The sequence below is a fragment of the Chelonoidis abingdonii genome, chromosome 4 (genome assembly GCF_003597395.2).
Source record: "Chelonoidis abingdonii isolate Lonesome George chromosome 4, CheloAbing_2.0, whole genome shotgun sequence".
In the NCBI taxonomy this organism is placed as follows: Eukaryota; Metazoa; Chordata; order Testudines; family Testudinidae; genus Chelonoidis; species Chelonoidis abingdonii.
The window spans coordinates 85,379,278-85,393,876 of NC_133772.1; the positions used below are offsets into that span (position 1 = coordinate 85,379,278).

At 43.2% G+C, this 14,599-nt stretch overlaps 1 protein-coding gene across 1 annotated transcript in view; it reads right to left on the reverse strand.

Annotated features, from left to right (window-relative positions):
• Nucleotides 1-1,058: 1,058 nt before the first annotated feature.
• The window catches only part of MAP3K9 (mitogen-activated protein kinase kinase kinase 9), a 63,710-nt gene continuing 50,169 nt past the window's right edge, over nt 1,059-14,599 (reverse strand). Inside the window, exons 8-12 of the mRNA XM_075065849.1 lie at nt 14,449-14,571; nt 13,282-13,435; nt 6,490-6,602; nt 4,886-5,698; nt 1,059-3,143 (exon numbers count right to left, since the gene is read on the reverse strand). Coding sequence (XP_074921950.1) covers nt 2,662-3,143; nt 4,886-5,698; nt 6,490-6,602; nt 13,282-13,435; nt 14,449-14,571 — 1,685 coding nt within the window. The 3' untranslated portion in view covers nt 1,059-2,661. The remainder of the gene's footprint in view (nt 3,144-4,885; nt 5,699-6,489; nt 6,603-13,281; nt 13,436-14,448; nt 14,572-14,599) is intronic.

Here is a 14,599-nt window from a genome sequence, read left to right on the forward strand (position 1 = left end):
ATGTAAAGTAAATAAGGTTTTTAAAATGTTTAAGAAGCATCATTTAAAATTAAATTAAAATGCAGAGCCCCCCGGAACGGTGGCCAGGACCCACGCAGTGTGAGTGCCACTGAAAATCAGCTCGCGTGCCGCCTTCGACACATGTGCCATAGGTTGCCTACCCTTGGTATAAACTCTGCAAGTCAGGTATTTGATCTCACATGCTATGAAGCACACTACAGTACTGAAAGCCGCAGTGGTGGTCCTTTCAAAGGAAACAAAACCCAAGAGAGCAGGCATGTGAAATATTAAGGAACCTAGGATGCCAAAAAACCTCCTAATTATAAAAATAGCTAAACTCTGGACTGGGCTTCCAAAGGAGGTTGCGCAATCCCCATCATTGGAGGTTTCTAAGGACAGGTGAGACAGTCAGGGATGGTCCAGATATACTTGGTCCTGTCGCAGAGCACGAGATGGACTAGATGACCTCTTGACGTCCCTGCATTTCTATGATTCTTTGAAACTAAACCACGCAGCATTTGTTGTATGCAGCTCACAAATCAATCCAATGCCACATTCAGTAGGACAAAAGAAACTATACACTGAGACTCCCTGTCCCATACACAGCAACCACCTGAGGCAACAACAGTATACTGAGAAAAAATACCCTAAGAAAAATAATATTGTACTACTGATGTGGAACTCAGGGAGATGGCATGGGATCTCTTTGATGGCAGAGCAGGATCATCTAGCTGGTCTGGGAAGAGGCTGCAACTATTGACATTCTGGTTTCTTACATAAAGGTCATCTCTCCAATAAAGTTTTTCAGTTTACCAGAGATTTATCAAAAGAGACCTGTGGTTCTTAGGTTTTGGTTGTTCTGGTTGTACACGATGAACATGGAGAACAAAGGACAATCAAAATCTTCAAGGCAATATATTATAAGGGCCCAAGAGAGTTTTTTTATTTCCTAATTCAGCATCTCACTTTGTGAACTAAAGTAACAGAAAAGAGAATGAACTGATGGGACAGGGTAAGAAAAGAAACAAAAGTAGAAGAGATCCACAAAGACAAATGTGGGAGTTACTTTGAAAATGTTATTTATTCAATTCAATTCCTAGATAGCAGTTTTTAAGAAGAGTGGAGTTTCTCAGATGTAAATATATTTTCTCTTAGCACCACTCTATTTGCTGCTATTATCGCAGATTCCAACATTTGCCATTAACTATTTTTAAACCTTAACACCTTTTACCCCAGTATTTTGCCATTATTTCTTGGACAACTCAAGTGAAATTCCAGTCACGCACTTTCCCTTCCCTTGCTTGGCAACTGGCACATGAATTATTCAGATGCCAAAGAACTAATATATTTACCTGAACGGTGGTTTTCCCATAATGAATTTACATTGCCCACCTTCCCCTTCTCAAGAATGATTGGTTACAACGACACACTAATCCATTATTACATTGAATACTGGGACTGATCTGAGATTTCTCCATTTGGCAACATGTGGTCAAAAGTAGCAATGGGGATTTGTGCTCTTCCAATTGGCTCTTAGCTTCCTAGCACCTAGTGAATTGTATCTAAGATCTCTACTGGAGATTTGGAGCATCCCAGCTACTGACAAAAGGGAAGAAAAAAAGAGATTAAAGTAGGAAAGACATTAACCCAGGATAAAAGATCTAGGAGTAGGAACAGGATAGGATAAAGAATGGAACTGGTTAGGACTTTAGCTTAATCCAAATACATGTTTTCTACATGATATGAGGCCTCAGTGCGAGATCTGGCTCCCACGGATTTTGATGGAAGCAGGACATTAGGATTACATACCTGATTTTCCTAGCATTGACAGGGTGAGGAAGAACCTCACTAATGAATACATTGAGTTCTTTCTGCAAGCCAAACATACTGTCTGGTTCCTAATGCTGATGGTTTTGTTATACATCATCAGTGTGGAGAGCCTGCATCTGAGGTCAAACAGAACTCAACAGAAGAGTGAATTACTGTTCTAACCACAGGTCCACTCGTACAAAGGGACTACACTATATTATATAAATTAGATAGATTTGATTAGATGGAATGTGTCAGATTTCCAGATGAAAACTGCATTTGAGGAACATTTAACAAAGAATTTATTAGAGATTAAAATCCATGCACGTGTGGGCCAGGTGCTTCTGCTGGAGTAGCGGGTAGATGCCAGACCAACCCTGCTGTAAGAATGAGATTCAGTGACGCAAATCTCCAAATATTTGCTATTTCTCCCATTTGGACAGCCTTGGGAAAACACCAAACACCAGTGCCTGATATAGTGTAATACTTGGGATCTCAGGATCCAGGTTAATACTGGGATATATATCAATATACAACATTTGTCAAGCTCTGTGAGGTCAAATATAGAGACTTTGATATGATCATTTTTGCTTATTGTCGTTTCAAGCTGCAACGACAAGATAAGGAAGACTACAGAAAATCCCCACAGCAGAAGTCAGCAGCTTTGAGTTGCCCAGTTACATCCAACTGCAGATAAAAATCAGGCAGCCAGACAACACATTTTCAATAGAGGCAGCACCATTATGCGATCTCAGTAGCATCCCTCCATTTTATCTGTCTTCAAAGTGCATTCTCAGTGCAAGTAGTATGATTGACTCTAAAGAGGCTTACTGCCCCCTAATGGATTTCATGCTAAGACCAGAACTCTGGTTTCAGTTCATACACTGCAGGTTTGGTTGCTTTAAGTTCAGTTCTGCATAGCGGAACCGTGCGGTCCTGGCTCTGCCCCTCAACATCTATATCCAATAGCATCCGCTCCTCTACAGGAACACCCACCTGGAAAGGAAGCAGAGCAGTAAGTCCTGCCCTCTCCTCTACGGTGCTGCTGCTACTAGCAAAGCAGGAGTCCAGATTGCTTGGGGTGTCAGTACTTGAACTGTTGGCAGAGGATTCACCCCTGGCTTGGCTGGGTGACACAAACCACCAGGGATCAAGCCGCTGCCGATTGGCTGAAGGGCGTGGCCTTGGCAAGAACTCCAAGGTCTTGGGTCTTTCCAGTGTGGAGTCCTGCTGTGCATTCCAGCGTCTTGGGGTTGGAGGAAAGACAAGGCTGGGGTCTGGCAGGCGAGGGACCTCATTTGGATCTCGGCTTGGGCTGGGAGTTTTTAATACACCTATCAAAAAAGAGAAAGAGAGAAAAAAAAAGACACATCAGTTAAGTTGGAGTTATTTAAGGCATCTGACTTTAATGCCCAGATACACTAAAGGCAAGTGCAAAAATAAGGTAATATATCCAAAATTCAGAACCCCTCAGTTTTCATCTGAAACACTATGTGAGGTAGACCACTGGGAGCTTGGGGGAGCTTTGACCTTTCCCCCAGAAAATTTTGGTATTGCATTAATAAATATAGGAAACATTGATTTGGGAATAGAAGTTCCAGTGTGGACAAATGATTAAAAGGGGACAAATATAGTTTTCCAAACAATGAAGAAGTCTATAGCCCTGTTGTATTGATTTGAGATAAGAGACTGGTCCACTGGCTCCTGGACTATTCTGGATGCACTAGTGAGACACAGCTGCTCCAGTGCTATATGATCAGATCACTTAAAGCTCGAGTAGGAAACCTTAATCTAGTCATTCAGTGGCTCTGGGACGCTTCACTCTATCATCTTAATGTTCATTTAATGTATTTTAATAGAATATACACCAATAAGCACAATGTCTCATCCTATGAATTTGTATATGGTGAAGAATTCCAAAGCAGAATTTATTGTTCAATAAATGAAGTTTTAAATTTTCACTAAAGCTATTTTTAAAAGCATAAATGACTATGTTAACTTGTATCTCACTACAGACCCTGATACAATAGGCCACTGTCCGGGCAGGCTGCAGTTGTTCTAAGTTGCTACAGCCACTTAGATGAGAGAACAATTCCAGTGTTTCTCCCCCTATACTGGTAAGGAATTTTGGATGTTGTAGAGGCTCAGTCTCTGGTAAAGGTTTGGCGGCAGAGCACACTTTGTACTCCCCAACATGAACCCTCTTGCCAATGAACAAAAAGTGGCACCGGCTCAGTCCAGAAGGCCTCAGGTCCATTTCTTGTTGGCTTTCAGAATAGGAGGTGCCTTGAATGCATAAGGGGAACTTAAGAAAGGGTGAAGTGTGAAGGTGGAATTCTCAGAACCGAACAACGGAAGTGACGTTATACTCGGATAATGCCTTCTGTCTAAGAAACCAATGTAGTAAGCCTCACAATACCCTTTGATGAGGAAACAGAGACAGAGAGGTTATGTGACTTGCCCAAAGTTGCACAGTGAATCAATGGTGACACCAGGCCTGAACTGATTAGAGCAGGGGGTTCTCAAACTTCATTGCACCACAACCCCCTTCTGACAACAAAAACAACACACAACTCCAGGAGGGGGAACCGAAGCCAGAGTCTGCTTGAGCTCCGCTGCCCAAGGCTGGGGGGGGGGGGGGGGGGGCAGCAAAGCCAAAGCCCCAGGATTTCAGCCCTAGACAAGGGGCCTGTAACCTGAGCCCCGCCAGCCAGGGCTGAAGCCCTCAGGTTTTGGCTTCGGCCCTGGGCAGTGGGGCTTGGGTTTTGGTTTCAGCCCTGTGCCCGAGCAAGTCTAAGCCAGCCCTGGTGACCCCATTAAAACAGAGTAATGACCCACTTTGGGGTCCCAACCCACAGTTTGAGAACTGTTGGATTAGAGTATTATTTTATTTATTATTTGTATAAGGTAATGCCTAGGAGCCTCTGCCACAGACCATTGTGCTAGGGACTATATAAACACAGAGTACTCATTCTCTCAATGAACAAAGGCACAAGAGGGAGGGATAGGAGAACCACTGCACCAACTGCCTGGCCTTCATTCTGAAGACTGAGAAAGAGGAGAAGGAGAAACTTACCTGAGCCCAGTGCACCAGTTAAAGAGTTACTGGAAGGGCACCCATTGGGAGAGCACCCACTGGCAACCAGTCCAGCCGCTTTGATGGCCCCATCAGAAGGGGTTCGCCTGTGCCCCCTTTGCTGGGCATGGGAAGAGAGAGTCACATGTGTGGGAGTCAGGGATTGGTTGGGGTCCTGCTTGAACCTCTCAATGCGTACATTGACCAGCGGGTTGGTAACTACTGGCAAGGGAGCCTTGACAGTCACAGGGCTGATGGGCATCTCATACACCACAATCTCATCACTGTCTGAGCGCAGCAGGGAGCGGGTGGAGTTACATTCAGAAATGGAAGACAGGGAGAGGAGGGTCAGTGAGGTGGATGGCTCGCCCAGCAGCAACAGGGGGTCCTCTTTCTTGAAGAGCTTCCGGGAAGGTGGGCTGGTGCTTCTGCGTGGGCGCCCAGATCGCTGGAAAATACTATCACGCTTCTTCTTCTCCTCCTTGGGTGGTTCCAGCTCATCCTGGGTCAGCAACTGGCACTTGCCTGCCTCCAGCAGATCAAAGCCCAGGCCTGCAGCAGCCAGCACTGCTCCGCAACCAAGCAAGGCAATCTCCCACTGCTTATGCTGAGAGCCACCCCGCTTAAGGCTATTGGTGGGCGTGAGCTGAGGGGTGCTTGTAGCAGAATTCATAGGGGTGGACTCCTCATTGGCATCACTGGGTGGGCCATCCAAGTCTCCACTCTTCTGAAAAGGAATGCAGAGGTATGAAGGGGTGCGCCCAGGTGAAGGGTGCACTTCGTCTCCATTAACACACTCACTGTCTTCATCCTCTGCAAAGCAAATGAAAAATACTTTGTGTTGGCATAACATTTTCACCAGAGAATCACAACGTGCCTTACAAACATGATGGATTAAGCTTCACAAAGCATGCAAAGGAGGAAATGCCTTAATCTAAGCACTAACTGTTTAACCATAGTCAAATGTGAATAGGCACTTTTGTCCAAGCTAGGTAATCCAAGACTGCACAAAAAGCTGGCCCTTGTGGATGTGAATCCAGCTCTCAAAGCTGGTGCAGGCGGGGAGCACTGAAAAGGTGGAGAACAGATAAATCACATGTTCAGCTATGACCCCTACTGGCTGACCAAGAGTAGCTTTCTGAAAAGAGCTTGTCAGCCTTCCCAGCTGCAGTATATTTACACATGATAAGGACATGAATAGAAAGGTAGGAAAGGAGACAAGAACCACTCCCACAGTATTTCCCGTAAGTGATCTATCCCTATATTGCAGCACCCATATATCCTTTTCCAACAGCATTATTAACAAGACCACAAAGTTTCTAAGGAATGCTGCGCTACCAAAGAGAACAGAGAGCTGGACAGTGGTTTTGAGACGTTTTGGGTAAGAACTGGTGAGCTGCAGAGTGAGAGCGGAGAGATAGGAGGGGAATGAACACACAGAAAATCCAAAAGACGAGTTAAGAAAGGGCATTCCTTGTGGAAATTAAGGGGAAATAGTGAGACACCAAAGTGAAGACATCAGAGTTAGATGCCTTAGATGAATAGAATTGCTCACTCAAGGATGTGTGCACGTGCGTGAAATAAAGTACATGGTCTGCCCTTACCCATCTCTGCTAGGCTGGTGAATCCTGGCAAGGCAGATATAGTTCTCTGGACCTTCCCTAGGTTTGGGGTACTAGATGACCATTGTTTGTATTCATCTACCAGAGACTTCAGGCTGGAGGAGGAAAAGACAGGGAAAAATATGTATTACACAAGACTAATATAACTGAGTTCAAAAAATAATTAAATAAGTTAATAGAGGATGGCTAATAGCCATTGATGAATCTAAGATAATCAAGGATTCAACCTCATGCTCTAGGCATTCCTGATCCTCTGACTGCTAGAATCTGAGACAGGCGATGGATCACTTGAAAAATTGGTTCTGTTCACTCCCTCTTAAGCATCTGGCACTGATCACTGTCAGAAGACAGGATACTAAACTAGATGGACCACTGGTCTGACACAGTATGGCCTCTCTTATGACTCTTCTCCCCTATGTTTCCAAATACTATTCCGTTTAGGACTGCAAACCTGGGCCAATTCATCTCCACATAGAGCTCATGGCCTCCTGAAGTAAGACATTTTGCAACAATGACATGTTTCCACCACTAAAGAAAAAAAATGAAAAGGCATCTCTCCTACTATACTACAACGTGGCAAGCACAGGGATGTCCGCTGAGAGTCAATGATGTGTGGGGGTGCAAGACTTTACAAAATACCATTTTAAACAGAACATGCAGAGGCAATTATAGAAGATAAAGAAACTACGCAAAACTCAGTTCTTTTACCAAAATGTTACAACTCGCATTTTAAGGCAGGTGCAATAATATATAGTGAGCAAAGAAAATTAATCTCCAAGAATATTTCAGTATAAAACACAAAGCAATAATGAAATCTGAAAATCACTGCAGGGAATGGGATGTGCCAAGGTCATGCCTTGTATATTTAACCCTTTCCAAAAAACAATTTTAGAGAAACCAGTTAACAGTGGTAATAGTCACATGTGTAACACCAGTGCACCTTGGAATGATTATACTACAGACCCAACAGTCAATGCAGCCATCTAGTGTATGACTATCATTCATTTTCTTCTAAATATGGGCCAGAACTAAAAGCTCTAATGCAAACTCAAACTTTAGGGGAGTTAGGATCTGCAGCCAAACTTTTTGTAGCCCAGATGGATCTTTACTTTCCATCCACACAAGCTTGTTACCATCACATTGTTTACTTCCTAGGGCCACTGTCAAGCCACTGCGAATGTCAGAACTTTCAGTGGTGCAACTTTTTGGCACATCAGCAAGGATATCAGCACCCATTAACTGTCCTGTACTATCTGGACTTGCAGATTTGAAGTGACTCCCTTCAAACTCCTAAACTTATACATTTCACAGCTTAGGTGAAGAGCTAAGACCCAGCTAAGAGAGTCAGAAGCTGAGAGAGAGGCGATCTAACCATGCCGATAAGTCAAGGTCAGCAATCTCACTGTATATGTGCACACATGATCTCAATGGGCTGGGAAAGAGCACGTTTAATGGTCAGAGAATGAGCGTGCAGATCAGGAGATCTGGGTTATATTCCTACCTGTGTTGTTGACTTGTGTGATCTTGGGGAAATCATACAATTCTCCTGTGCTTGTTTCACAAATCTATAAAATGGGAATGATACTGACCTCCTTCCGGGGTTCTCATGAAATTTAATTCATTACTGGAGGCACTCTGCACTTTTTAGTGCCTTTCACCTAGGATCTGGATCTCAAAGTATTATTATTACAGATTTCATTATGTGGGTATGGATTTCCTTTACTCTCTTTTTAATTAAGGTGCTCCTGTAGCTCACTGGACAGAGGACTATCTTTTTGTAGCAAAATTGCAAAGACTATACTTGATTTTGCACATGATCAGTTGGGTAATGACTGTTATAATATCTTAGAACCACAAATATTATTTCCAATTTAGGGGCATAGTTTTAAATAACATTAAAAACATTCTGTTCTCATCGGTCTTGAGATATTATCATTCTTCCACATTAATCATTCCCACTAGAGTGTGTGCAATATCCTGCCATGAGTTTGAACCCAGTCAGCGCAATGTTGATCTTATGTCCCAATGGAAGGCATCCCTATGACCTAGCAACAAGAGTGTGATCGATGGGGTGACCTATACAAGGACAAAATTCTATATCATGATTTATTCATCCCAAGATGTGCTGCAACTATGTGATAAAACAACCTGGTAGCTTTAGTTATATTTAATCATCCCATCTATATATATACCTGGATAAACAAACACAGAGGAGACATTAAGGAATGGATAGATGGTCAATGCAAGCAAAAAGAAGAGCGGGCACTATGCTCACCCCAAGGGTAAATGCCAAGCTCTTTTATAAGGTATATAGACAATCAGTATGGAGTCTTCCTCCGTGGAGTTGGAAGGGTATGTACTAGGTTCTCAATGTATACAGACGGTAAACAGCAAAACAGTGAATAATGCACAACTATTGTCAGTCTAGCCTTCACCTTCGTCCTGATATCCCTGAAGATTACAGGGGTGGTTCTGGGCTGACCTTTGTGGCACAGCACGACATCAACTTCATCTGCTTCTCTATGCCTCCTTCTAGGCACAGCTTCCTTCATAAAAAAGCAGAGGTCGAAGATTCATTGGCATGAAAGTGAGCCTTACTTTGAATATGAAGACTAGGAGTGATCAGAATAATTCCAAGACTTTGCTGAAGTTGACTAATTATTACTTTCACCTCATGCTTACATTCTTTTACCATTTCACTCCCACCCAAATTACAAACATTGCTACCCACAGTCCCTGCAGGCCCAATAACAAGACTGCTGCACAACATATACACCACTAGGGTGTGCTTGAAAGCAGTTCAACATATATATTTCACTTGCTAAAGCATGTCACCTCTGGAACAGTACTAGCAGGCAAACAACCTACTTTACCCCCACCCCAGCACTTTTTTTTTTTTTTTTTTTTTTGGAGGGGACAGGGCTCGGTTTAGATTTTTTCAGTTTGGGTGGGAAAGCTGATAAGGTATTCTTTCTCATAACATAAATATATGAAGTAACTACATTCGTCCTCCTCAGCTTCCCTTCCTACTAGAAAACCTGTTATCCCTCTCCTTGGGAATTCCTACAAGCTCCTTCTTTAGCCTGTGAGTTGATTAGATCTCATTTGGTCAGTAAATTGCCAAACGTGTAATGGGATCCTTAATAATGTCTCATCTGAAAGAGAGTCTCCAACAGTACATTGTCCTTTAAACACCAAGCTGGGGCATTGGTACAGTACTGACGCAGGAGAGCATGTCTGCTACTGAATTTCCAACACCACTTTTTGCAGCAAATGCATTTTCTTTGAAAGTCCCTCATCTATGTATTGATCAGGTTATGTCCTGCTTGGCTTGCGAGATCTGAAAGGGATCACAGCTCAAGGGCCTATAGCTACCATAAATCCATAAATGTCACCTTCAGTCCAAAAGAACATTAAAATCACACAAACACTAACAACCCAACTGCTGGTATGAAAACCTGAAAGTGTCTATCCCTAGGCAGAACAAAAATCTCCCATGTCACAATAGCAGGCTGAGGCCAGGTCACTCTAGCAGCTGACTTGAGGTCTACTAGGGCTAGTGGGGCTCAGAATTAGAAGACTAAGGGTTTCCATCACACACCCTAAAGTAAATATCACAAAGTCACAATGTAAATGTCATGACACTGTTCCAAGTTATGTTCAGCCTTAATCAGCCCCTGCCAGTTCAGCATATCAGCCTGTTATCAGGTATGCATCTCTCTGCAGTTCATAGACAAGCTTTAAAAGGATAAAAATAATCACTGTCATTTTTCAGTGACTGGCTTTATATAAACCTGAATTTACAGTGCAGGTTCCCCCCCATCCAGGAGTTCTGGCTATCAGCCCCAGGTAGCTAGGGCTCGTGCAAAAGGAACATGCACCCCTGGGAGGTGGGGATAAAAGGGACAGTCAGAGTCTCACCACCCAGGCTCAGGCTCTCCTTCCCCTCCCCTCAGTCTCTGACTGGGAGGCAGCCCAGGCTTGGGTGCTCCCCGCACCAATCCCTTACAGGGAGGCAGCCTGGGCTCTCCTCCTTCCTCCCACCCAATCCCTCACCCGGAGGTGGCAGGGCTCCAGCTGTCAGCCCTGGGGTGGCAGCAGCAGAGCAGAAGTAAGAGTGGCAACGAGGCATTAAGTCTGCTGTGAAAAGTGATATTGATGAATATCACTTATCACATTGCCACCCTTACTTCTCTGCTGCTGCTGGCATGGCGCTGCCTTCAGAGCTGAGCACCAGTGAGCAGCTGTGGCTCTCCACTCTGCCTTGAGAGCTGGGTGATGGTAAATGTATTTGTGGGGGGGGTAGGGGCGGCGCAGGGAGTATAAAGGACTACAGACACACAGAAGGTGGGCCCAAATCAAATAAGTTTAAGAATCACTGATCTAGTCTGACCTTTGGTAAAACAAAGCACACAGAACTTGTCTGAAAAAATTCCTAGAGGATCTCTTTTAGAAAAACATCCAATCTTGATTTAAAAATTGCCAGTGACTGAGAATCCACCACGACCCGTAGTAAACTGTTCCAATGGTTACCACTCTCACTGTTAAAAATTTATTCCCTCCCCTCCTCCGAATTTGTCTAGCTTCAGCTTCTAGCCATTGGATTGTGTTATATCTTTCACTGATAAATTGAAGACCTCATTATCAAATATTTGTTCACCATGTAAGTACTTATATGGTAATCAAGTCATTCCATAACCTTCTCTTTGTTAAGCTAAACAGATTGAGCTCCTTGAGTTTACCACTATAATACGAGTCTTTTAATCCTTTAATCATTCTCATGGCTCTTCCCTGAACCCTCTCCAATTTATCAACTTGTTACTGTAATTTTTTTTTTTAAATCCCTGTTGGAAAAAAGACATGGCAAAGGATAAAGGAAATAAGGATTCAAGATGCCTTGGCAGAGAGCTATGTAGACAACTGAAATGACAAGAATGTTGTTAGCCAGGATTAAAGAGCACTGGCACAGCTCTGTGCAAAAAGCTTGCAAGGGGATTTTTTACCTATGTCTGGCACTTTAGTGAGTGAGCCTTAAAATTTACCTTTAACTAACCAAAAATAAAATAAAAGTGGGCAGCGTGCCTTAGAATGACTGCAGCTTATTGCAGCTCTGTCTGCTTTGAAGAGCCTCTCAGTCTGGCACGATTTCAATGAGCAGCAAGGGCTCATCATATATTCACTGCATTGGCCATTCAGCAAAATAGTCACCATGTTCCAGATGCTGCTTTGTACAATGCTGTGACCTTACTGAGTTCCTCTGTAAGAGATGAACAGTCAATTACAGAGATAACACCTCAGTTTTGCAGGGAACAGGATTAAGTTAATTTCAACCACTCTTAGGAAACTGGCAAATCCCATCCTCCTAGCTCCCTGTGCACAATAGATGCTTCACACTTTCCAGCTGTTGTTTTGGAGAGGAGAAGTGGAAGAGATGAAGAGGTTTTAGAATCATAGAATATTAGAATTGTAAGAGACCTCGGGAGGTCATCTAGTCCAATCCCCTGCTCAAAGCAGGGCCAACACCAACTAAATTAGAGTTCTAACTCTCTCAGAGTTCCAACCAAAGGCTTCTGGACTTCAAGGCAGAACTATTTTTCTACCATCAACATTTTTTCCTCCTCCTGTTAATTGTAATGCTGGTGAAAGGCATGGGACTATGTGATAAATAAAAGCATTCATTTTCAAGAGTTATCTACAGAACAGATATAGCTTGAGTAGTGGCCTTGCAAGCTCTCTCCACATTGTCCTGCTAATATGCCTCAAAAGCCTGGGCTAGAAAGACCACCATTTAAGGGCGATTGTAATTGAATTTCCATGGACCATTCAATCCTTGGCTTTTCTGCGGGCGGGCAATCAATGTCAATTTTGGTGGGCAGGTTTGTTATATGGACTCATGTCTTCCAGGAATTTGGCAAACTAACAGACACCAGACTCATTTCAGATAGGCTACTGACCAGCTATCAGACTTTTTTTCCTCTGCAAATCTGGGCTGCATCCAGACTAGCAACCTAGGTGTGAAAGGCTCTATATCCAGCCTTCAAACCTATAAGGCATCAAGTCACCTCAGATTTTTTAATCATATCATTAAAAATAAATACTAATCTTTTAAGTACCATCACAAAAATGCTGAGGTTTGAATCCTGGTATACAGTCTTCATGTAAGACTGGAACCACAGAATAGAAATCAACAGCAGCAGACTTGGCACAACAAGTATACACATACTTTTTAAAAAGGCTGAAAAAATATCTATCTGGCTCCTCTAGTCCCAGCTTAATAATACTACACAAGAGAAGAAAAATATGTATTCGAAGGGTATAAATATGAAGGATAGAGAAGAATATTTCAGGGTAGTCCAAAGAGGATATAATTAGAAGCTGGAGGATACTGAGCTACAGAAAATTGAGACTGAATATCAGGAAAAGACACCTAATATCTGAGAGTTATTAGTTGTGCAATAGTCTCCTAAGCAAAATGGAAAAACCCTACCCCTTTAAATCTACCCTGGACGAAGTACTGGAAAGCACGCTGAAAACAATGCTGCACTGGACCTCAGGATGGATTAGATGAGACTTTACCTGTTTCTTCTATCTTTAATGTTTGTGAGACAATGGATAAATAATTATTTCAGCTGAAAATTGTGGCAGATCTGCAGGACAGAGCTGGAGTTTTACCAGGCAGCCCTTCTGAGAACCAAGTGTTCATAAGCAGCTTTAAAGTTCAGAAAACTTTGGCCACTCACACTTCCCGCCAAGACCCTCCCTGTTTGTTCTTACTCATCTTCTCCTGCAGCTAACTCCTTATGACAAAGAGAACTTGGTCCCCAGGTACGCCCTTTCTTCTTCTGGCTTCTCTTCTCTTCCTCCTCTCCTTCCTCCTTCTGTAGGACTGAGTTGCATCCCCATGCTTTGCTGCTTTCGCCAGGTGTCACTACGGAAACCAATAAATGGGGGGGGAGAGAAAGGATGGGCATGTGGGGCAGGAAAAACACAAAATGCTGCCTGCCCCTCTTCAGTGGCAATGTAGCACTCTGCAGCACTGGTGAAAAGAGATGCAAGGCACAATGCTACAGACCCTGAAGGAAATGTATTAACACTACTTAACCAACCACCTGAAGAGTGTGAGGTGCTCACCAACATCAAACAATTTAGCCACACAACACCCACATGACACAGAGAGATTTGTTTTAATCCTTACTTTAGAGATGGAGAAACTGGCACAGAGGTTAAGTAGCTTGCCTAGGGGTCTCATAGGAAATCTGTGGCAAAGTAGGGAATAGAATACAAACCCAAAGGAAGTTTGCCAAAGGCAATGGCTGTGTAATCCTCCTTTATCATGCCTCAACCCTGAGCTGGAAAGAGCACCCTGAGAGGCCTTCATAGCCTATTTAATCCTTGGGTTCTCTTCTAAAACTGCCAACAAGAGAATAGAAATCCAACTCTCATGGTGCTGAGACCCACACTAATCACTAGGCAACACTACCTTCATATTGCTCTTCAAGATGTACTTGTGTCCCCTATAAGGTCTCCACTGCTTGTCATGACACGGCTACATACCCACACCAATTGCTTTCATTTTTCTTGAAATGTATTTACCAAACAATTTCCATTCCTTTGCCACACAGTTCTCTTTCAGCCTATTTAACTGATCCACTTCAAAAATACATTCTGAACTTCCAAATATATCCCATACATTCAGTTATGGCAAGCAGGCTGTATTCCCGAGAAATATACTTCCAATACAATCAATCAGCAAGTGCCCAGAAACACAAACAAGTGAGGTTCAACTTCTGGGAGAAGGAACATTCCCCACCTACTCCTCACAGTTAGACTTCATTCAGGAACGTTTATAGGCCTTTCCTAAACAAGACTCAACACCCCACTGCAGCACCTGCTAGACATATTATATTCTTCCCAAGTTCAATGTTATAGCAAGCTCCTTACACTGTATGGCCCTGAGTCTGGGAATGACTGTAGGACTTGCAGGAGGACTAGAACAACTACTGATCAAGCTTTTCCTTTTGTCCATGGTTGGAGATGCTTGCACAGTGAATTTGTGCTGGAAATCTGTTTAAAAAAAGACAATCACAATTAA